The sequence below is a fragment of the Felis catus genome, chromosome D2 (assembly GCF_018350175.1).
Source record: "Felis catus isolate Fca126 chromosome D2, F.catus_Fca126_mat1.0, whole genome shotgun sequence".
NCBI lineage: Eukaryota > Metazoa > Chordata > Mammalia > Carnivora > Felidae > Felis > Felis catus.
The window spans coordinates 33901697-33926699 of NC_058378.1; the positions used below are offsets into that span (position 1 = coordinate 33901697).

Below are 25003 nucleotides of genomic sequence, written 5' to 3' on the forward strand. Positions count from 1 at the left end.
CACTAAGTATAGCTAATAAGTATAGCTACCATCTGTCCCACACACTATTACAATACCATTGACCATATTCCCTATGCTATATCTTTTATCCCCATAAAGTCATTGCTTCATAATGGAGGTGAAATAGCTAGCATGTTTTCTTTGTTCTTTCCTCCCTTTTGTTCTTTATTGTGCCTGAAACATGTATGTGGTGGCCTGAGCTACAGTGGCTGCCTTGCAACAATGAAGGATGGGAACTGCATGCTGTGACTGAAGCAAAGAGATAGAGTTTAGGTCTTTGATGACATTGTGGAGCTGGGATCCCAGCCCTGGGCTTTTCATTAGATAAGAAAAATAAAACTCCCAATTTTTTTAAGCCACTATCTTTCAAGTCAAATTATCTGTAATTCATAATTAATAGAATACAACGGAGGTTGGCAAACTACTGCTCATGAGCCAAATCCGGCTGGCTGCCTGTTTTTGTAAGTAAAACTTTTATCTGAAACACAACCATGCCCATTTGTTAATGTATTGTCTATGGCTCCTTTTGCACTACAAGGGAAGAGTAGTAGATGCAATAGAGACAGTTTGGCCCACAAAGCCTAAAATATAAACAATCTTGCCCTTTACAGAAAGTGTGCTGATCTGTGGACTAGACCAACACCTTCAGTCTACACGCGAGGAAAATGAAGCCCAGAGAGGTTAACACAGTAAAGTTAGTGGCAAAACTAGGACCATAACTCGGGTCTCCTGACTCCCAGGCCATCTGTCTTTCCAATAAACAAAATTCTATAAAGAGGTAGAAAAAAGGTCCCCCATAGTAATATATGGGTTATTCCAATATATGGGTTATTCCAAACCCAGCAGCAAATGGCAAAGATAGTAAGAAGAGCCTCTAGAAAAATATTCACATCATGAAATGTTGTAAAGTCTTGAATTAAGGCAGCATCTTCCTCCCAGTTTTCCAACCTCAGTACAAGCAGCAGAGGCACCTGCATCATACCTTCATTGTGTACTTGTAGGCCTGCTCAGCTTCCAGTTCCCGTCCAGCCTGAAAAAGAGAGCAGCAGCTGGTGATGATGACATATCATAAACATTACGGTAAGAAAGTACAGTGCCACAAACATTTCTACCAACACATAGGATTACCCTCTGGATTCAAAGGGGGAACAAAAATGAAAGGTGATGTCAAAAAGCAGATATCCTTGAATATATATGTGTTGCAAATGTATACACACATGTACATGCACACACACACACACACACACACACACACAAGAGATCTATGAATATTCCTTCTTCATTTTAAAAATCTTAAAAATAACTTGGCCTCTCATTTTTTTCCCCCTGAAAACACCATGAGTCATTTGTGTCTCTCAGGATTGAAGCCATTCTGTTAACAATAGCTAAAACTTACATAGTGCTTACTTTGTGATTTATACTGTTTTAATTGTCTATATTGTTTTAAGTGCTTTACACACTTTCATTCCTAATCCTCAAAGTAATTCTAGGAAAAAAACTGCTATTATTTATAATTCCATGTTCACAGATAGAAATACCTAGGCATAGAGAGGATAAATAAATGCCCAGGGTTACAAAGCTAGTAAGTGGAGGATCCAGGTTTTAAAACAATGCAGTTTGGCTCCAGAGTCCCAAGGTTTTAACTATTGCACTTTATCCTGTCTCTATGCATTAGAAAAAAGAAAATACTGGAATTGCTTCCATGCATATCTGGATATGAGATGAGGACACCTAACTATTCCTCCCAGTTATTTTTGCATGAAGCACATCTAGGTATTAAATGAGAATAATATGAATTCACTATTATACTTAACAAGTTTGTGCATAACAAATTAGAGTATACAATGTCACTTGGGAAATACATAAATATGAAATACACGCATAATACCTAGTATTAAATAAATATGAAAACTACAGAATGTTCAGGCTAGAAGGAAACTTAGAAAATATCTAGTCCAAATTCCTGATCAGTGCCAGTTCATGATAAATTTTTACTAGTTCACAAAACTTTCACTATTTAAGAGACTTTCCTAGGGGTGTCTGGGTGGCTTGGTCGGTTGAACACCTGACTTCAGCTCAGGTCATGATCTCATGGTTCGTGGGTTCAAGCCCCACATCAGGTTCTGTGTTGACAGCTCAGAGCCTGGAGCCTGCTTCGGATTTGGTGTCTCACTCTTTCTCTGCCCCTCCCCTGCTCATGCTCTGTCTCTCTCTGTCTCTCAAAAATACATAAACGTTAAAATTTTTTTTAATTATTAAAAAAATAAAAATAGGGGCTCCTGGGTGGCTCAGTCGGTTGAGCGTCCAACTTCAGCTCAGGTCACGATCTCGCGGTCCGTGAGTTCGAGCCCTGCGTCGGGCTCTGGGCTGATGGCTCAGAGCCTGGAGCCTGCTTCCGATTCTGTGTCTCCCTCTCTCTCTGCCCCTCCCCCGTTCATGCTCTGTCTCTCTCTGTCTCAAAAATAAATAAACGTTAAAAAAAATAAAAAAAATAAAAATAAAGGACTTTCCTATAATATATACACTTCAAAGACATCCCCACCTGAAGTTCACTGAATTCCAGGGGCATTTTCTAACACATCTTCCTTTCCTGTCACTATTACCTTTGTTTCATTTCTGCTGGGATCCAAATGATGTGAGGATCCAGAACAGCCAAAACAATTTTGAAAAGAGTGACATTTTTTGTTTGTTTGCTATTATGGAAAATGCTGTAATAAACATCCTTGTACATGTCTTCTGTTATTTTTCTTAGGAATATCTAGATATAAAATTGCTAAGTTATAGGTAAGAATTTGGGTAAATAATGCCATATTGCACTTCAAAGTAGTTATCAATCTATATCAACAATTCTGAAAATCCTTACCAATGTTGATATCAGACTAATTTTCCCCTGTTTAATGGGTGTGAATTTCTGTCACAATGTCATTTTAAATTGCATTTTCATGATTACAAGTGAGGCAAACTTACCATAAATTTATTGACTTTTACAATTTCCACTTCAGCAAATTGTATATTCCTATCCTGTGACCATTTTTCAATCAGACTGTTTGTATGTTTTTTTCTTATTGTAGGGCATATTACATATTTATATAATAGCTATATTATATAATTACATAAACTGTAATGAGTTATAAATTCTGCAAGTATTAAAGTCCTTAAGCTTTATTTTTGTGTCTTTTGTTATGCATGAGTTTCTATTTTAAAATTGTTAATTTAGGGGTGCCGGGGGAGCTCAGTCGGTTAAGGACTGACTCTTGGTTTCAGCTCAGGACATGATCTCCCCGTTTCATGAGTTCGTGCCCTGCGTCAGGCTCTGCGCTAGTGTGCAGAGCCTGCTTGGAATTCTTTCTCTCCCTCTCTCCCTGCCCCTCCCCTACTTGTGCTGTCGCTGTCTCTTTCAAAATAAATAAACTTAAAAAAAATGGTTGCTAATTTTATTTTTGGTATTTTATTTTTGGCTAGTGCATTTACAGTCATAAGAAAATTTGCACACCCCGAGGCTATAGAGGTATTCTCTATATTTTCTCCTAAGCAATCCAAAGTTTTAAGATTTAGGCCTTTAAACCAGCTGGAAGTATGTATGCATCCACGTGCATGTTTGGTGTGAGGTAAGGAACTAATTTTCTTCACATGGATAGCCAGTTGCTCCATCTGTATTTATTGAATAGTCCATTTGTTCCTCATTTTGGGGGGCTATACAATCTTTAAAATTGGCTTTATTGAAGTATAATTTACATACCATAAACTTCACTAATTTTAAGGTTCAATTGTGCAACCATCACCACCACAATCCAGTTTTAGATGATTTCTATCACTCCCAAAAAGCTTACTAACCTGAGTCCAATATTTGTATAGAGGGTTTTTTTTTTCCTTTTTAATCTGAGAGTATATATTTCAAATAATTTTTCAAAAGTATCTTTAAAAATTTTTTAAAAACATTTTAATTTAGTTTTGTGAGATAGAGAAACAGAGCACGAGCAGGGGAGGGGTAGAGAGAGAGGGAGACACCAAATCCGAAGCAGGTTCCAGGCTCTGAGCTGTCAGCACAGAGCCCGACGTGGGGCTCGAACCCATGAACTGTGAGATCATGACCTGAGCCAACGTCAGACGGTTAACTGACTGGGCCACCCAGGTGTCCCCCAAAGTATCTTGAGTTAGTTTTCTTTTTCCCACCTTCAGTGCTGTTTTCATGGGAAGTAGTTTTGTTGTTATTGTTATGAATTATACAATCTCTCTGTTTCTTGTTGAATTTCTTAAAAAAAAATGAAACATTAACATGGTTCCAAAAGTCAGATATGTACAAAAAGTATAATCAGAGTGTCACCCACTCATTGCCTCCCTTCTACTCTATGTCTGCCCATGTCCTAAAGGACCCACTCTCATTAATCTGGTTTTTCCTTCCTGTGCTTTTTTTGCACAAATGAGCCAACCTGTAAATGAATTCTTCTTTTTCTCTCCTTTTTATACAAAAGATGGTATAAAATCTTGCACTTTAGTTTTTTCACTAAACAATATATCATGGAAATCACTCCACATCAGTTCATAGAGATCTTCTCCATTATTTTTTTCAGTAGCTTAGTACTCCATTATGTGGATATACCATAGTTTATTCAAATATTCTCCTATGTATGTTGTTTCCAATATTTTGCAATTGCAATAATACTGTAATAAACATCTTGTGATTGTGTAGTTTTTAGTTGTTGGAGGAAGAGTTTCAGGGAAAATTCCTAGGAAACCCCATTATTTTTAAAAACGATCTAATTGGGGCGCCTGGGTGGCTCAGTCGGTTAAGCGTCCGACTTCAGCTCAGGTCACGATCTCGCGGTTCGTGAGTTTGAGCCCCGCGTCGGGCTCTGGGCTGACGGCTCAGAGCCTGGAGCCTGCTTCCGATTCTGTGTCTCCCTCTCTCTCTGCCCCTCTCCCGTTCATACTCTGTCTCTCTCTGTCTCAAAAATAAATAAACGTTAAAAAAAAAAATTTAAAAACCATCTAATTAAAACCTAAGTTTCCACATATATGTGGGTCTACTTCTGTCTAGCAGTTATGTTCCACTTACCTATTCCTACCCTAATATCACTCAGTTTTAATTATCAGAGCTTCACAATAAGTCTTAATATTTGGTACAAAAGTCTTCACCTCTTATTATCCTGTCCATATTGTCACTATGATTTTTTGGCCTTTATTGGGCAAGTGAATTTTAGGGTTACTTGATCAAGTTCCTAAAAAAAAAAAAACCTGTTATTATTTTTATTGTAATTGCATTAAAATTAGACATGTGGGAATATTTTCAACTTTATGTTCTTAAAACCTCCTGTCCATGAACATAGATAGTATCCTTATTAGATCTTCTTTTATGTCCTTTAGTAAAGTTTTACACTTTCATCCATAAGATCTTGAGTGAGATTTTTAAATTTTTTTTTTCAACGTTTATTTATTTTTGGGACAGAGAGAGACAGAGCATGAACGGGCGAGGGGCAGAGAGAGAGAGGGAGACACAGAATCGGAAACAGGCTCCAGGCTCTGAGCCATCAGCCCAGAGCCTGACGCGGGGCTCGAACTCACGGACCCTGAGATCGTGACCTGGCTGAGGTCGGACGCTTAACCGACTGCGCCACCCAGGCGCCCCGAGTGAGATTTTTAAAGTTAGACTTTCAAATTGATTGTTGCTAATGATCTTTGATTTTGATGATATTGATTTTTATATTAATATTTTTTCCAGCAACTTTGCAAATCTACTTCTTTGTGTTAATCTTTATTGAACAGATAATACATATACATAAGTAAAAATCAAAAGGATATAATAAGATATATAGTAAAAGGTCTTGCTTCCACCCTGACCCTATCCACTCTGTTCCCAACTCCTTCCCCCAACAATAACCACCATTCTTTGTTTTTTGTCTACTCTTTCAGTAGTGAAATTTTTTATTCATCTTTCAGTTTGTAGATTCCCTTTTAATCCTTTTCCCTCAATTTCTTTTATGAGTATGTGTGTTGTTGGCATGGTGGAACTTCCAGTACACAAGGATATCTCAGAGATATTGCAGGTTTTGTTCCAGACAAGTGCAATAAAGTGAATATCACAATAAAGTGATGTCCCCTAGTACATATACAAGTTATGCTTACACTTTACTGTAGTCTATTAAGTGAGAAATAATAGCATCATGTTTTTAAAAACAATGTACATATCTTAATTAAAAAATATTTTATTGCTGGGGTGCCTGGGTGGCTCAGTCAGTTAAGCCGTCTGACCCTTAATTTTGGCTCAGGCCAAATCTCACAGTTCATGAGCTTGAGCCCTGCATCAGGCTGTATGCTGACAGTGCTGAGCCTGCTTGGGATTCTTTCTCTCTTCCTCTCTCTCTGTCCCTCCCCTGTGCACTCTTTTTGTCTCAAAAACAAAAAAATAATAAACATATAAAAAATACTTTATTGCTAAAAAATGTTAACCATCATCTGAGCTTTCAGGGAGTTGTAATCTTTTTGCTGGTAGGGGTCTTGCCTTGATATTGAAGGGTTCTAATGGATCAAGGTGAAGGTTAATGAAGGTAGGGGTAGCTGTGGCAATTTCTTTAAGACAATGATGAAGTTTGCCACATCAATTGACTCTTCTTTCCATGAATGATTTCTCTGTAGTATGCAATTCTGTTTGACAGCATTTTACCCACAGTACAACTTCTTCCAACATTGGAATCAATCCTCTCAAACCCTGCCACTGCTTTATCAGCTAACTTTATGTAATATTCTAAACCTTCTGTCAACCACTTTCACAACATCTACACCAGGAAGTTTCCATCTTAAGAAATCATTTCCTTTGCTCATTTATAAGGAGCAACTCCTCATTTGTGAAAGTTTTTTTCACGAGATTACAACAATGCAATCGCATCTTCAGGTGCCACTTCTAATTCTAGTTCTCTTGCTATTTCTACCATATCTGCATTTACTTCCTCAAAAGTAGACTTGAACCCCTCAAAATCATCCATGAGGCCCGTGGTCAACTTCCAAATTCCTGTAAATGTTGATATTTTGACTTCTTCACATGAATGACTAATGTTCTTAATGAAATCTAGAATGATGAATCCTGGATTCCAGATGGTTTTCAATTTACTTTGCCCAGATCCATCAGAGGATCTGATTCTTATCTGGAGTCTATTTCCAAGCATATACAGGTTACTGGCAGAATTCAGTTCTTTGTACTTGTAGGATGGAGGTCCCCATTTCCTTGCTGGCTGTGAGCAGTTGGCATTTTAGCTTCTAGAGGCCATCCACATTCCTTGATATGTGGTCCCTCTCTATTTTCAAGCCAGCAATTGTGCATTGAATCTTTCTTGTGCTTTGAATTCCTCTGACTTCCCTATTTGTCCCCAGCCAGAAAATAACTCCCTGCTTTTAAAAGATTCACCTGAATGGTACAGGTCCACCTGGATAATCTCTGTACATATCTGCAAAATCCCTTGGGGGTTGGTAGTAGCTTTCCTTCTGGTTTTGTCCTGAATTTCTCTTCTAGCACTTTCCTTTGCCCCAAATCTCCAGTCAGGCCTCATCTTGAGTCTCTTCAACTAGAACTTCACTAAGGAGACCTTTAAACCTGACAAACCATTGTTTCAATGAACAAATCAAAGCACACCTGGTAGAAGGTCCAAACACTCCACCACTAAAATCAAGGAGGAGCTTTGCAGAGGACTGACAAGTGGGATAGAGCAACCAAAATGCAACAACAGAGTGCACACAACACACTCCAAAAACACTTCCTAAAATTCCAGTCCCTGGACAGTGTTTGAGCCCTTTTTAATACAGTAGTACTTGCACATGCAGAACACATAAGAAGCTACTAAAACATGTAAAAGACAAAAGCCTACCAAAATGATGAAACAGAAGAATTCTCCTCAAAAGAAAATCCAGAAAGAAATGACAGCCAGAGAATTGCTCAAAACAGATATAAACAATATATCTGAACAAGAATTTAGAATAACAGTCATAAGACTAATATCTGGGCTTGAAAAAAGTATAGAAGACAGCAATCTAGTGCTGTAGAGATCAGAGACCTAAGAAATAGTCACACTGAATTAAGAAATGCTATAAATCAGATGCAATATAAGCTAGACACAGTGACGGCGAGGATGGAAGAAGCAGAGGAGAAAATAGGTGAAATAGAAGATAAAATTATGGAAAATGATGAAGCTGAAAATAAGAGGGAAAGGAAATTACTAGATCATGAGGGGAGAATTAGAGAGCTAAGTGATTCCATGAAATGAAATAATATCCGTATCATAGGAGTTCCGGAAGAAGAGGAGCAAGAGGAAAGGGAAGAAGGTTTATGTGCACAAATTATAGCTGAGAAGTTCCCCAAGAAACATACATCCAACTCCAAAAGGCACAGAGAACTCCCTTCAAAATCAACAAAAATAGGTCAACACCATGACCTATCATAGTGAAACTGGCAAAATACAAAGATACGGAGAGAATTCTGAAAGCAGCTAGGGACAAATGGGCCTTAACCTACACGGGTAGACACATAAGGGTAGTAGCAGGCCTGTCACTGAAACTTGGCAGGCCAGAAGCGAGTGGCAGGAAATATTCAATGTGCTGAACAGGTATACTATGCAGCCAAGAATCCTTTTCCAGCAAGGCTGTCTTCAGAATAGAAGAGATAAAGACTTTCCCAGACCAAAAAAAACCTAAATGAGCTCATGACCATAAACCAGCCCTGCAAGAGATTCTAAGGGGTACTCTGAGTGGAAAGTAGCAAAGACTACAAAGGACCAGAGACATCACTACAAACATGAAACCTACAGATAACACACTGGCACTAAATCCATATCTTTCATTAATCCCTCTGAATGTACATGGACTAAGTGCCCAATCAAAAGGCATAGGGTGTGGGGAATAAATTTAAGAATTCTCTGAGCTTTCACCAAGGAGTTAACGAGGCTTAGGATGAAAAGCCGCCTCAGGGTGAAAATGCTCAGTGTAGAACAAAGAATCAAGCAGAAAGTTGCTTCCACAGGATGAAAGTGAGAACAGGTAGAGGCTGAAAGCCCCTGAAGCAGGGTGAAAGCACCCAGAGCTAATTAGCAAGAAAAATGCCTTGTCAACCCTGAGATAGCATGCTCTATCTGTCTTAGCCCCTAGAAAAGTTAAGATACATAGACACGGTGCTTGTTGCCTGCAGTAAACAGCCATCTGCTCGGCGCCAGGATTTTGATTTGTCTTGATCCTAACCCCTAACACCACATACCTTCTAACCCCCTTTCTCTCACACACGAGTTAATGATCACTGTTTTATTGTCTCTTTCTGCATGTCCATCACGTATGTAAGCCTTCTGATCCTAATAAATATGGAGAAAGGACCCTTATTCAGGGCTCTCATTTCCTCCTGGACATTAGCCTCTCTTGTATAAAATTCTACATCCATCCTCTTGCTGGACAAGAGAGAACACCAGACTCAAAGTCTGCAACAATAGGATATCAGAATGGATAAAAAAAGCTAGATCCATCTATATGCTGTCTACAAGAGACTCATTTTAGACCTGAGGACACCTGCACATTGAAAGTGAGGGGATGGAGAACCATCTATCATGCTAATGGATGTCAAAAGAAAGGCAGAGTAGCCATACTTATATCAGACAAACTAGATTTTAAAATAAAGACTGTAACAAGAGATGCAGAAGGGAATTATATAATAATTAAGGCTCTACCCATCAAGAAGAGCTAACAATTGTAAATGTTCATGTCCCCAATGTGGAAGTATCCAAATATGTAAATCAATTAATCACAAGCATAAACAAATGTATAGATAATAATACCATAATTGTAGGGGACTTTAATACTCAGAGCAATGGACAGATAATTTAAGCAGAAAATCAATAAGGAAAGAAAGGCTCTGACTGACACACTGGACCAGGTGGACTTAACAGATATATTCAGAACATTTTATTCAAAAGCAGCAGCATACACATTCTTCTCGAGTGCACATGGAACATTCTCCAAAATAGATCACATACTGGATCACAAAACAGCCCTCAACGAGTATAAAAGATTGAGATCATACCATGAATATTTTCAGATCACAACACTATGAAACTTGTAATCAACCACAAGAAAAAATCTGGAAAGCCCCCAAATACACGGAAGTTAAAGAACATCATACTAAAGAACAAATGCATCAACCAGGAAATTAAAAAAGAAATTAAAAAATATATGGAAACAAATGAAAATGAGAACACAGAAGTCCAAACCCTTTGGGATGCAGCAAAAGCAGTCTTAAGAGGAAAATACATCGCAATTCAGGACTATTTCAAGAAGCAAGAAAGGTCCCAAATATACAACCTAACCTTCCACCTAAAGGAGCTAGAAAGGCAGCAGCAAAGAAAGCATATCTGCAAAATCCCTTGACAGCAGTACCTATATTAGTATTTGATGGAATAATCTTGTGGGGAGGGTCATCTTTAGAGCTCTACCCACCACAAGAAATTGTCATGTGATTTTCTCTTAGACCTATGAATTAATTACATGTATGAATTTAAGTTTAAATGTATCTATGTCTTCTGGCATAAGTTTTAATTGTTTACATATAATTTCACTAGTAGTGTGATCTATATGCATTTGTTGAATCTCTCTTTGTGGTCTAGCATATGGTCAACTTTTAAGAACAACTCATCTGTACTTGCAAAGAATATGTATTCTCTAATTATTAAGCACAGAGTTCTATATTGGTGTTTGAGGTCAACCTTTTTTTTTTTTTTTAATTCAAATCTTACATATCCTCAATTTTTTTCCTATTTGACCTGGCAGTTTCTACAAGATGTGTATTAAAATTTTTCCATTTTGGCCCTTTTAATTTAAAGATAAAGAAATTGAGGTCCAGCTACTTTTTTTAAATTTAAATTTAATGTTTATCTTTTGAGAGAGAGAGAGAGAGAGAGCACAAGCAGGGTAGGGGAAGAGAGAAGGAGACACAGAATCCCAAGCAGGCTCCAAGCTCTGAGCTGTCAGCACAGAACCTGACATGGGGCTTGAACTCATGAGCTGCAAGATCATGACCTGAGCCGAAGTTGGTCACTTAACTGACTGAGCCACCCAGGTGCCCCGAAGTCCAGCAACTTTAAGTGACTTGCCCAGGTTCCCGTGGTTAGTTGTGGCAGAGTTGGGGAAGAACTCAGGTATCTCCCATATTGACATTCAAGACATTTATTCCAAAAAGAAAAACCAGTAATTTTAATTTTGTTTATTTCTCTTATAATCACAATACTCCCTGTCAGTTTGAGGTCATATTGGCCATTGGAAAACAAAGCGCCATTCTTATTATTCCCCATTTGATCTTAGACTGCTGAGCAAATTATTTAATTATAGGAGAGTTATTTTCTATAGGTAAAGTAGCTATCACAACTCCCATAATACGCCCTTCCTAATCTCCCGTATATGTCAAGGATAAGCACCTTCAGCCAGAAGTTTAACAGGAAGGCATGTTTCAGAAAGTCTAGTAGAGCGTCTCCTTCACTGACCTTTGGCCTTGTTTACATTCTGATACAAGAGCACTCCCATTTTAAAAATGTATTTATTTATTTTTAAAAAAATTTTTTAATGTTTATTTTTTAGAGAGAGAGAGACAGAGTGCAAGCAGGGAAGGAGAAGAGAGAGAGGGAGACACAGAATCTGAAGCAGGCTCCAGGCTCTGAGCTGTCAGCACAGAGCCCGATGTGGGGCTTGAAGTCACGAACCACAAGATCATGACCTGAGCCAAAATCGGCCACTTAACTGATTGAGCCACCCAGGCGCCCCTAAATGTATTTATTCTTTTGAAAAGCAAACTACTTTGATGAAAAGCAAACTCAGGAGTGAAGTCGTTAAATATAACTAAACACCTTTTAAATATAAATAACATATATTTACTGATTAGTATCAGGTAAATGTCTAGACTATCCCAAATTCTTATCTCAGAGAAAAAAAATCAGAGACAACTGCAAAGAAGACGCTTTGTAGTTACCAGACAATGGACTCTCTGGGAAAAATTGCTCTAGTGTGTCAGAGATTTCTGTTGAATAATCTATTTATGTTTTTTTGGTAATGCATTTGTGTTTGCACCTTTATCATTAGCCTTTATTTTTTAAAATATTTATTTATTTATTTATTTATTTATTTATTTATTTATTTATTTAGAGTGAGCAGGGTAGGGGCAGAGAGAGAGAGAGAGAGAGAGAGAGAGAGAGAGAATCCTAAGCAGGCTCTTTGCTGTCAGTGCAGAGTCCAACATGGGGCTCCGTCTCACAAACCATGAGATCATGACCTGAGCAGAAATCAAGAGGTGGACACTTAACCAACTAAGCCACCCAGGCATCCTCATCAGCCTTTATTTTTATCAGTAGATTCTTATATAGCTTTTCTGGGTCATACACAACTAACAAAGGGGGAGATGAGAGAGGATATGGAGGAATTTTTTTTATAGATTCATGGTTTGAATGATTATACAAGGAATGCATACCAATGTCCCAGGCTTGAGAGCTCAGGCAGGCCAAGAGGCATCAAGGAGGGCAGCAGGAGAATGGCCACCACCCCCTATTATCATCTGCCATCCCACTGTACCATCAGTCACTGCCCTCACACAGCTCCCCATTCAGCATTCCTAATCCCAACCCTAGGCCAGACTCTGATCACTTCATCTTGAGGAAAGGGATGCACAGAGCTGGGCTGGTTAGTACACCCTGCCCAGGGACTGCAGAGCAGCTTAAAAGTAACACAGAGAGACCACCCAACCCATAACACTGGATGACAATCAGTCCTGGCCCACCCCACTCCTGCTCACCTATGACCAACAAGCCCAAGTGACTTGCTCTCAGTTTCCATACAAACACACCTGAGTATATGATTTTTAAGCACATTCCAAGTAGCAGCTTCTCAGACTTGGCCTCTCCTTTCTCATAAGTATAATAATCAAATCAGAAACTCACTAAATCTCAACTATCATGCATTAATGGCCACCTACCTATCTCTTGCTTTACTTAGTTCCTCACCTCATTGCCCTAAAAGGGCACTGTGTAAGGCTAATAAACACTCACTTTTAGGCTGACCAGAGCCAAATATGCCCATACTTCAGCATTGTGGTTGTTCAATGCATTGGCTTCAGAGAGAGCATCTTCAGCTTCCGTGAGCTCCTCCAGCTTGACAGAAAAAAGAAAAGTATGAGTTAAGTCAAAGAAGTTTTCCCTTAAGCCAGCTAGAGTTAGTGTAGTTGAAAACATTATGTTCAAATAACATTGGTGTGTGTGACCTATACAAACAGTTTTCAATTTTTTAATTTTTAGCAGAACTCTTTCTTCAAACAAAATCTTATGTGGTAGCCCAACCTGTTAAAAGCAGAACTGCTCTGATTAAAAATCCAGGTAGAGCAAACTGGAGTCCTGCCTGCTAGGCTCTCGACTTACACCCCTCTCTTCCTCCTTTCCTCTACAGCAGTCCCATCAGGGCCTCCCTGAACCATGGAGCTTCAGGTGCCAAGATTGGAAAACCAGAAGTATTCACTATTGTGTGTGCATCATTCAGTGATTTTCCAATACACAGTAGGCTGTCAGATACATTTGTGGTTTCTTCCTTTACATCATGCACCCCTTTCTTAAGGTTAAAGTCCCATTAGCCTGCCAAAATACTATTGCTGAGACAGCTTCCTTTCCCCTAATATTAGTTATTGACAGCACAGTCTTGAGCAATCAATACAATATTCAGACTCTAAAATTCTCCCTGAGCTCTGGACACATGGGTATCATTGCTGCTTCCTAAAAGTAAGTTTGCTTTGTAAAATCTTCCAAAAGGTCACCTAAGAAAGAAATAAGTCACTCTTCTCCCCAGTAAAATAGCTCTTCTTTTTTTCTGTTTTAGAAAAGAAAAGTATGGGTTTCCAGGCCCAAGACAATATGAAGAATGACTTTTAAGCAATGCCCAGACTTTGGTCCACACCTTAAATGTCTCTAAAATATTGAATCAATATTCAATCAGTGTATTGATTCATTATTCAACCAACATTATTCAATCAATTATACTTGCTAATGATTTATTCAGTATACCAGGTACTGTGAATAAAAAGATAACATACAAGCTTTACCCTCAAAGGGTTCACTGACAGATATGTAAAGAAATAAATAAAACAAAATGAAAACCCAAACACATAAATAGTTCCAATACAGAATAAACATTTCTGTAATAAAAGCATATATATGATCTAGTGGAGGGAAATAGGAAAATGGGAATATTTCTGCACTGAAATTAAAGGGCAGCTCTAAAGTGAATCTTGAAGAACAAAAAGGAGTTTGTTAGCTGTACAAGGTGAAGAAAGGCATTCCAGGTGAAAGCAATATCATATGCAAAGGCATGGAGGCACAAGAGAGTGTGGTGTGGTCAGGAAACTCTTAAGTATTCTTGTGTGTCTGGAGAGAAGAGAGAGATTAGGGAAAAGACAGTAAGCAGATGAAACTAAAGTGTTAGGTGAGACCAGATCATATGTATTCATTCAAAGGAATGTAAATTTTATTCAGAAATAAGGATAGCCATTGAATGGTTTAAGTAGAGGAGTAACATAGTATTTCCAGATTTTAAAGAACACTTTGATAACAATGTGGGAGATGAATTGAAGGAAGACAGATTACCCTAGAAGATGAGGGATGAGGCTTGAATTAGAGCTGTAAAAATAGGGATGAGAGGAGACAATAGACTTAAGAGACATTTAGGAGATAAAATCAATAGGATATTTGGTGCCTAGTTAAAAGTAATAGGAGAAGTAGACTAGGACAGCTTTTTTAACATTTATTTATTTATTTATTTTTGAGACAGAGAGAGACAGAGCATGAACAGGGGAGGGTCAGAGAGAGGGAGACACAGAATCCAAAACAGGCTCCAGGCTCTGAGCTTTCAGCACATAGCCCGACACGGGGCTCGAACCCACAGACCGTGAGATCATGACCTGAGCAGAAGTCGGCCGCTTAACCGACTGAGCCACCCAGGAGCCCCTAGGACAGCTTTTAAGTTTCTGGCTTGGTTGATTGGGTTCATTACAGTCCCATTCATGAAGACATGGAATACAGGAGAAGGGGTAGGCTTTCAGAATATGAGAATCCTTCAGAGATAGGTTATATTTCAGTTACGCACATTTTGAGGTGTATTTTACACTGTTTAAAGGTCAGAACTTGAAAAGTGTTATGCATTAAAGGTTTATAATTCATTGGGGCACAAGTGGTAGTTAAGGCCACTGGGATAGATGTTATTTCTTAGGGTGAATAAATATAGTGACAGGAAAAGAGGGCTGACTATAGAACTCCGAGTGGGGGTGGGGGGACCCAACAATTATGGTGGCTAAAAAAAACTGGGAGCTGGAAAAAAAAAAAAAAGGCTGAGAAAGAGATACCAGACAGGAAGGCATGGAACTGGAAGGATGTAAATGAAGTATTATGGAAACCTAGGGAGGAGAGGGCTTCAGGAAGAAGGCACTCAATGGAGTTAAGCTTCAGAAAGACTTAACCTAAGTGTCTGTGGCATCTGGCAATTAGGATGTTATCAGGAACTTCTGTCAGAAGGGTCAGTAAGTTGGTAAAGGTAAAGTGGTAAAGTGGTAAGCCTAATTGCAATGAAGTGAAACGTAAATGGGACCTGGGATATGAACAGATAATTCACAAGTAAAGAAATACACACATCACATGATTTCAACCTCATTCATGATGAAAATGCAAATTAAGATACCTATCAAATTGGCAAATGATATTACCCACTTTCAATGAGGTAACAGTGAAATGTACTCTCATACCTTCTGGCAGAGTATAAATCAGTACATACCCTTTCTAGGGGCACATTGATACTGTAATTTAAAGACTTTTAAAATCTTCTACATTCTTTAAGGATGGATCTTAAGGAAATAATCAGAATTAAGCATAGAGATTTATGTCCAAGAACGTTTATCTCAGCTTCATTTATAATAGTATAATTGTAGAAACTAACATGTCCAATAATGAGTGATCAGATAAACTACGGTATGTCCACACATAGGTATAGTATGACTAAAACGCTGGTAGGGAGTAGGGATTACTTAAACATCTTAGTGGCATGGCTTAATCCAAGGTGTTTTCTTTAGTTTCTAGTCAGTAAGACAAATTACATGGTCACTTCATTTATGCATCCAAACAAGGGGACACCAAGAAGTCATCAGAAATCGTGTTATAGACTCTTTGGTGATGTGAGAAGATATCAATGCTATACTGTTTAAGTAGAAAAAAAGATTACAAAGCAGTAAATATATTATTTACAATTTTATACATTAAAATTACTTTCATATATGTATAAAAAAAGACTGCAGTAAAATGCATTCAAATGTTGACAGTGCTTATCACTGAATGGTTGGATTACGGATGCTTTTATGTTTTCTTCACATTTTGTATCTTCTAAATGTTCCATAATGAATATATATTACCTTCATGCTTAAAAAAACAGCAATAAGGAAGAGGAGACAGGAAACACAGACAATTCATTTGGTTGTTATCACTGTGGTTAAATAAGAAGGGGGGGGGGGCGCCTGGGTGGCGCAGTCGGTTAAGCGTCCGACTTCAGCCAGGTCACGATCTCGCGGTCCGTGGGTTCGAGCCCCGCGTCGGGCTCTGGGCTGATGGCTCAGAGCCTGGAGCCTGTTTCCGATTCTGTGTCTCCCTCTCTCTCTGCCCCTCCCCCATTCATGCTCTGTCTCTCTCTGTCCCAAAAATAAAATAAACGTTGAGAAAAAAAATCTTTTTTAAATAAGAAGGGGGAAAGTATGGGGAAAGAGTTGAGAAGGGAAGGATAAAATAAAAAGAAAAAAATAAGAGAGTAAGTTATTAGGAGAAAATGAGAGGGTTAGAATCAAGAATACATTGAAGAAATTAGACATGAATAGCAGGATGCATGCCTCTTTCAAAGATTGTAAGAAAAAAAAGGAAAGGGTGACTGGAGAGTTTTTAGGGGGTCGTGGAGTAAAAAATCTACCAGAAGCTGTAGCATCTCCTCCTGAATACAGAAGGGCCATAGAGCTTAATAAGAATCAATCAATTTCTTTAATTTAATTGAGTAGATTCTTCATTTATCATATCACTTTCCCCTTACAGATAACACCATAATATTAAGAGTTGCTGTACCAAATAACATGAAATTTTTTATTATATAACTTCCTGGTTCCGGTTTTTGTGCGAGTTTTTAAAGAATTTTTTTCTTATAGTACAGATTGTTTAGTTTACTGAACACCTTTGAAAAGTAAATCTTCCCACCATCATTACAAACGTCCAGGGTGCTTAGAAGACCAAGGAATCAAGGTCAGCTGTATTCACAGTCTTGAGCCTTCACCCTCTTACCCGATAACAGGCGATTCCCAGTCCTAGCCAGGTAAGGCACGAAGGTGATCTCTTACAGGCTTGCAGGTAGGTTTTCTTTGCCTTTTCATACTGTAGAAAGAAAGCACCCCTAAGCTATTGTTCTTCTGGAAGTTTCAAATGTTGTATTGCTAAGTTAGCCATGGGGCATCTGTAGTTGTACCAAAGACCAATCTAAGTTAAAGGAACCCTTAAATTGTTTTTGTTTGTTTGTTTGTTTAGAGCAGTTTTAGGTTCACAGCAAAATTGAGAGGAAGGTACAGAGATTTCTCATATACATCCTGCTGCTGCATATGCATAGCCTCTCCCATTATCAACATGCCCCATCAGAGTGGTACCTTTGTTACAACTGATGAAACTATGCTAATACATCTTCATCACCTAAAGCCCATGGTTTACCTTAAGGTTTGCATTTGATGTTATACATTCCATAGGTTTGGACAAATGTATAATGACATGTATCCATTATTAGAGTATTTTCACTGTCCTAAAAATCCTCTGTGCTCCATCTATTCATCACTTCCCTTCCCCAACCCAATCACTGATTTCTTTACTATCTCCATAGTTTTGTCTTTTCCAGAATGTCATACAGTTGGAATCATACAATATGTACCCTTCTCAGATTGGCTTCTTTCACTTAGTAATATCTATTTAAGCTTCCTTTATGTTTCTTCATGGTTTGCTAGCTTATCTCTTTTTAGCACTGAGTGATACAGGAAACATTAAGAAAAACTAAAAAAAAATTTTCAAAAGAAGTAGATTACTTCTTGTCTTGTATCTCCAATGTGAGAGATGCAACTATAGGTAAGCCTCAGCAAATAGCCTAAGAATTGCTTGCCTAGGGAAATTGCTTGCCTTGACTACATAAGTCAGAAGCTCTATTCAGATGCAGCTTGCAGTGATGTCAGAAAGGAAAGTTTCTTTCAGGGAAGTACACTGCAATGGGATAGTGATTTTTCTCTCTCAAGCCTATGTGAGCCATCATACTTACATTATAATGCATTGTAATTTCTTGTTGCTCTTGTTTTATTTTATATAGAAAGAAAATTGGGTGTTCTGGAGGGAGAAATGGAATGAAGTCAAAACAAAAACAGAATTAAAAGGACTTTGGCAAAATATTGATAATTGTTAACATGGGATGGTTAGCCCATGTTGGTTCATTCTACTATTCTATTTTATATGTATTTGAAATTTTCCATAACAGAAAGTTTCTTTTAGAAGGTCTTGGGGTGGTTCCTAAACTATGGACAGTAATTACTAAAGAGTCAGGTCAGAGTGTCCTGTGGAATGGGGGTAGCTACCCTCAGCCAAATAAACTATAAACCTCTGTGCTGAGGAAGAAGTTTGGAGAAGGTCTTTTGATATTTTCCATTAACAAAGTCAAGCTAAGAATGTTTTTACTACTGCTAATAAAAGGAAGTTTGCTTAAATAGTAACTACAATAACGTTTATTGTATAAATGTATACATTTATGATACAGCTTTTTAGTATCATAGTGGTTAAAAGCACAGACTGTAGTATTAGACTGCCTGGGTTTGAATACTGATTCTATTAATTACTAGTTTATCTAATGTTGGTCAAGTCACTTTACTTTTGGATGTAAAAGTATCATTATTATATGAGTATGTGTAGTCCACACAGATGAATGCTAATGCTTGAACTGTAGTCAGGTCTCAGACCATAACCTGATTTATTTACATGGTTACTCCCCATCCTGTATCCCTCACCTCTTTCTCTTCCAGATAGATGTGTCCCAGTCGCAGGAAGATGAAGTGCATCTCAGAAGCATCCACTACAAAACTAATGGTTCGCTCATAGCATGCCTTGGCCTCAGCATGATTTCCACTTAGAAAATAGAGATGGCCCTTCATGCCCCAGACATTAGGGTTCTGAGAAAGTAAAGAACAAGTGGTACCTGGGATGAGGTGGTATTTATAAATACATTAATGATCTTTGTTTAACATTTAAAATTAGATTAAGTCCTTTTTTCCTTTTCCTAATAGCATTCAATTAGAAAGAGGGCCATTCAGTTGCACTGGGAGATATTTTTCTAGGTCTACCCTCTCATTTCTTTCTTGCATTCTTCAAAACCATTTTGTCTTTGGGGTAAATATTAATAAAAACATTCAAATATAACAAAGACAATGTTCACAATGAGAAAACAGAAGAAGTCCAGAAGACTTGAAATAGATCAACTATCTGCTAAAGAGCTATCCTTACCCTTTTCTCTGCCTTTTGCAAAACTCATAACTGCTTGAGAAAAACAATGGAAGGAAATACATGAGTTTACTGACAGTTGATGACCTCTAACTCTGGTAACTAGAAATCTACCCATGACTTGGCATCACCACCTCTAAGAAAGGCTGCTTGCCCCTCTTCTAAACTAAACTCAAGAGATTCTAGCAAAAGCTATTACCAGGTAGTCCATCTGGGCTGCTTGTTGAAGGTATTCCTCTGCCTTGGCAAAGTCCTTCTTGAGAAGGTGTGTCTGGGCCAGCACCAAGTAATACTCACAGCTGGGGCCTCCCTGAGGGCATAACAGCTCATGTGCAAGCACTCTGTGCACATACTACAAGGAAAAATCAGATTATAAGGAATATGTAAATGGCTGCATTGTTCAGTTCCATAGCTCTTGCAGTTGAATATTATGTCCCTGAAAACAACTAATAAGAAACATATTATAGAATGAAATGATTATCAACTTCAAAAATTAGAGGTGAATTATAAAGATTCAGCACATCATGGTTCCATTACCAGCTACTCACATAGTCACAAAATATTGACATTCTGGTCTTGCTGGTCATTGTACTATACAAGTTTTAGCCTGTATTTGTTATGTTGCAGACAAAAGCACTTCATCAATCACTTCATTTATACATGAGGTAACATTTTCAGGCAGCTGTAATTACTAAGGAAACTTATGGTAAAGCAAAACCCCTCTTCTAAAGTTCTAGACTTGGGATCTTGGAAAAGTAAATGTCTGTTTCTGACAAACTCTCATTTATGTTTGCCAGTTTTATACTTTGGGCTTTTCTTTGTCTTTAATACTATACGAAGCTTGCAAATTTGACAAAGTCAGATGTACCTGCTCAGCAGAGGGGAAGCCCTTCTTTTCTTCTCCCTCTGTTCTCATCTTAGCCTATAATATAGAAACTTCCACTAACACTTATACCTTCTTAGGAAAATAGAGGGAGGAGGCTCTGTAGCTGTTCCCTCTACCTGCATTTCTGGCTCTTTGCCATGGGGTGATAGTGACTTATTTAATCCGAGAGACAGAAAGTCTGTTTCTCTACTAGGAAAGGTTAATGTGTTAAAAGTTCTTGTTTGACGTGGCCCACTCCAAGCCAGGTCATAATTCTTTCCCTTTCTTGAGCTTGCTCATCCTCAAGTGGAACATGCACTCTGCAGGATCAGAGCCACTCTTCTGGCTCCCGGATCTTTCTGACTCCTTGCTTTATGGATATATTTCTTGTTTCCCATGTGGTAGGAAGACCTCACAGAATGTTTTTCTCTGGGAGAAGGGGGTAATTCTCCAGTAATTCTACCTGTCAGGTAAGTCAAATCTGAGACCAGTCACATCTCCAGCCCATTTTTTTTCAATATATGAAATTTATTGTCAAAATGGTTTCCATACAACACCCAGTGCTCATCCCAAAAGGTGCCCTCCTCAATACCCATCACCCACCCTCTCCTCCCTCCCACCCCCCATCAACCCTCAGTTTGTTCTCAGTTTTTAAGAGTCTCTCATGCTTTGGCTCTCTCCCACTCTAACCTCTTTTTTTTTCCTTCCCCTCCCCCATGGGTTTCTGTCAAGTTTCTCAGGATCCACATAAGAGTGAAAACATATGGTATCTGTCTTTCTCTGTATGGCTTATTTCACTTAGCATCACACTCTCCAGTTCCGTCCACGTTGCTACAAAGGGCCATATTTCGTTCTTTCTCATTGCCCTGTAGTACTCCATTGTGTATATAAACCACAATTTCTTTATCCATTCATCAGTTGATGGACATTTAGGCTCTTTCCACAATTTGGCTATTGTTGACACTGCTGCTATAAACAATGGGGTACAAGTGCCCCTATACATCAGTACTCCTGTATCCCTTGGGTAAATTCCTAGCAGTGCTATTGCTGGATCATAGGGTAGGTCTATTTTTAATTTTCTGAGGAACCTCCACACTGTTTTCCAGAGTGGCTGCACCAATTTGCATTCCCACCAACAGTGCAAGAGGGTTCCCGTTTCTCCACATCCTCTCCAGCATCTATAGTCTCCTGATTTGTTCATTTTGGCCACTCTGACTGGTGTGAGGTGATACCTGAGTGTGGTTTTGATTTGTATTTCCCTGATAAGGAGCGACGTTGAGCATCTTTTCATGTGCCTGTTGGCCATCTGGATGTCTTCTTTAGAGAAGTATCTATTCATGTTTTCTGCCCATTTCTTCACTGGGTTATTTGTTTTTTGGGTGTGGAGTTTGGTGAGCTCTTTATAGATTTTGGATACTAGCCCTTTGTCCGATATGTCATTTGCAAATATCTTTTCCCATTCCGTTGGTTGCCTTTTAGTTTTGTTGGTTGTTTCCTTTGCTGTGCAGAAGCTTTTTATCTTCATAAGGTCCCAGTAATTCATTGTTGCTTTTAATTCCCTTGCCTTTGGGGATGTGTCGAGTAAGAGATTGCTACGGCTGAGGTCAGAGAGGTCTTTTCCTGCTTTCTCCTCTAGGGTTTTGATGGTTTCCTGTCTCACATTCAAGTCCTTTATCCATTTTGAGTTTATTTTTGTGAATGGTGTGAGAAAGTGGTCTAGTTTCAACCTTCTGCATGTTGCTGTCCAGTTCTCCCAGCACCATTTGTTAAAGAGGCTGTCTTTTTTCCATTGGATGTTCTTTCCTGCTTTGTCAAAAATTACTTGGCCATACTTTTGTGGGTCTAGTTCTGGGGTTTCTATTCTATTCCATTGGTCTATGTGTCTGTTTTTGTGCCAATACCATGCTGTCTTGATGATGACAGCTTTGTAGTAGAGGCTAAAGTCTGGGATTGTGATGCCTCCTGCTTTGGTCTTCTTCTTCAAAATTACTTTGGCTATCCGGGGCCTTTTGTGGTTCCATATGAATTTTAGGATTGCTTGTTCTAGTTTCGAGAAGAATGCTGGTGCAATTTTTATTGGGATTGCATTGAATGTATAGATAGCTTTGGGTAGTATTGACATTTTGACAATATTTATTCTTCCAATCCATGAGCAGGGAATGTCTTTCCATTTCTTTATATCTTCTTCAATTTCCTTCATAAGCTTTCTATAGTTTTCAGCATACAGGTCTTTTATATCTTTGGTTAGGTTTATTCTTAGGTATTTTATGCTTCTTGGTGCAATTTGAATGGTATCAGTTTCTTTGTTTGTCTTTCTGTTGCTTCATTATTAGTGTATAAGAATGCAACTGATTTCTGTACATTGATTTTGTATCCTGCAACTTTGCTGAATCATGTATCCGTTCTAGCAGACTTTTGGTGGAGTCTATCGGATTTTCCATGTATAGTATCATGTCATCTGCAAAAAGTGAAAGCTTGACTTCATCTTTGCAAATTTTGATGCCTTTGATTTCCTTTTGTTGTCTGATTGCTATGCTAGAACTTCCAACACTATGTTAAACAACAGCGGTGAGAGTGGGCATCCCTGTCGTGTTCCTGATCTCAGGGAAAAAGCTCTCAGTTTTTCCCCATTGAGGATGATGTTAGCTGTGGGCTGTTCATAAATGGCATTTATTATCTTTAAGTATGTTCCTTCTATCCTGACTTTCTCGAGGGTTTTTATTAAGAAAGGATGCTGAATTTTGTCAAAGGCCTTTTCTGCATCGATTGACAGGATCATATGGTTCTTCTCTTTTCTTTTATTAATGTGATGTATCATGTTGATTGATTTGCGAATGTTGAACCAGCCCTGCATCCCAGGAATGAATCCCACTTGATCATGGTGAATAATTCTGTTTATATGCTGTTGAATTCGATTTGCTAGTATCTTATTGAGAATTTTTGCATCCATATTCATCAGGGATATTGGCCTGTAGTTCTCTTTTGTTACTGGGTCTCTGTGTGGTTTGGGAATCAAAGTAATACTGGCTTCATAGAATGAGTCTGGAAGTTTTCCTTCCCTTTTTATTCTTTGGAATAGCTTGAGAAGGATAGGTATTATCTCTGCTTTAAACGTCTGGTAGAACTCCCCTGGGAAGCCATCTGGTACTGGACTCTTTATTTGTTGGGAGATTTTTGATAACCGATTCAATTTCTTCGCTGGTTATGGGTCTATTCAAGCTTTCTATTTCCTCCTGATTGAGTTTTGGAAGAGTGTGGGTGTTTAGGAATTTGTCCATTTCTTCCAGGTTGTCCAATTTGTTGGCATATAATTTTTCATAGTATTCCCTGAGAATTGTTTGTATCTCTGAGGGATTGGTTGTAATAATTCCATTTTCATTCATGATTTGATCTCTTTGGGTCATCTCCCTTTTCTTTTTGAGAAGCCTGGCTAGAGGTTTGTCAGTTTTGTTTATTTTTTCAAAAAACCAACTCTTGGTTTCGTTGATCTGCTCTACAGTTTTTTTAGATTCTATATTGTTTATTTCTGCTCTGATCTTTATTATTTCTCTTCTTCTGCTGGGTTTAGGCTGCCTTTGCTGTTCTGCTTCTAGTTCCTTTAGGTGTGCTGTTAGATTTTGTATTTGGGATTTTTCTTGTTTCTTGAGATAGGCCTGGATTGTAATGTATTTTCCTCTCAGGACTGCCTTCGCTGCATCCCAAAGCGTTTGGATTGTTGCATTTTCATTTTCGTTTGTTTCCATATATTTTTTAATTTCTTTTCTAATTGCCTGGTTGACCCATTCATTCTTTAGTAGGGTGTTCTTTAACCTCCATGCTTTTGGAGGTTTTCCAGACTGTTTCCTGTGGTTGATTTCAAGCTTCATAGCATTGTGGTCTGAAAGTATGCATGGTATAATTTCAATTCTTGTGTACTTATGAAGGGCTGTTTTGTGACCCAGTATATGATCTATCTTGGATAATGTTCCATGTGCACTCGAGAAGAAAGTATATTCTGTTACTTTGGGATGCAGAGTTCTAAATATATCTGTCAAGTCCATCTGATCCAATGTATCATTCAGGGCCCTTGTTTCTTTATTGACCGTGTGTCTAGATGATCTATCCATTTCTGTAAGTGTGTTGTTAAAGTCTTCTGCAATTACCACATTCTTATCAATAAGGTTGCTTACGTTTATGAGTAATTGTTTTATATATTTGGGGGCTCCCGTATTCGGCGCATAGACATTTATAACTGTTAGCTCTTCCTGATGGATAGACCCTGTAATTATTATATAATACCCTTCTTCATCTCTTGTTACAGCCTCTAATTTAAAGTCTAGTTTGTCTGATATAAGTATGGCTACTCCAGCTTTCTTTTGGCTTCCAGTAGCATGATAAATAGTTCTCCATCCCCTCACTCTCAATCTAAAGGTGTCCTCAGGTCTAAAATGAGTCTCTTGTAGACAGCAAATAAATGGGTCTTGTTTTTTTATCCATTCTGATACCCTATGTCTTTTGGTTGGCGCATTTAGTCCATTCACATTCAGTGTTATTATAGAAAGATAAGGGTTTA

At 38.3% G+C, this 25003-nt stretch overlaps 1 protein-coding gene across 6 annotated transcripts in view; it reads right to left on the bottom strand.

Annotated features, from left to right (window-relative positions):
• CFAP70 (cilia and flagella associated protein 70) overlaps positions 1-25003 on the bottom strand; it is a 106277-nt gene that overhangs the window by 1026 nt on the left and 80248 nt on the right. For 4 of the 6 annotated variants that reach the window (XM_011287342.4, XM_019813279.3, XM_003994052.5 and 1 more), the window contains 5 exons: positions 19786-19938; positions 19097-19258; positions 17352-17441; positions 13053-13154; positions 983-1030 (listed from right to left, as the gene is read on the bottom strand). In XM_011287342.4, the coding sequence (XP_011285644.2) occupies positions 983-1030; positions 13053-13154; positions 17352-17441; positions 19097-19258; positions 19786-19938 (555 nt within the window). The remainder of the gene's footprint in view (positions 1-982; positions 1031-13052; positions 13155-17351; positions 17442-19096; positions 19259-19785; positions 19939-25003) is intronic. The other 2 variants (XM_045040137.1, XM_045040138.1) reach the window with 2 other exon arrangements.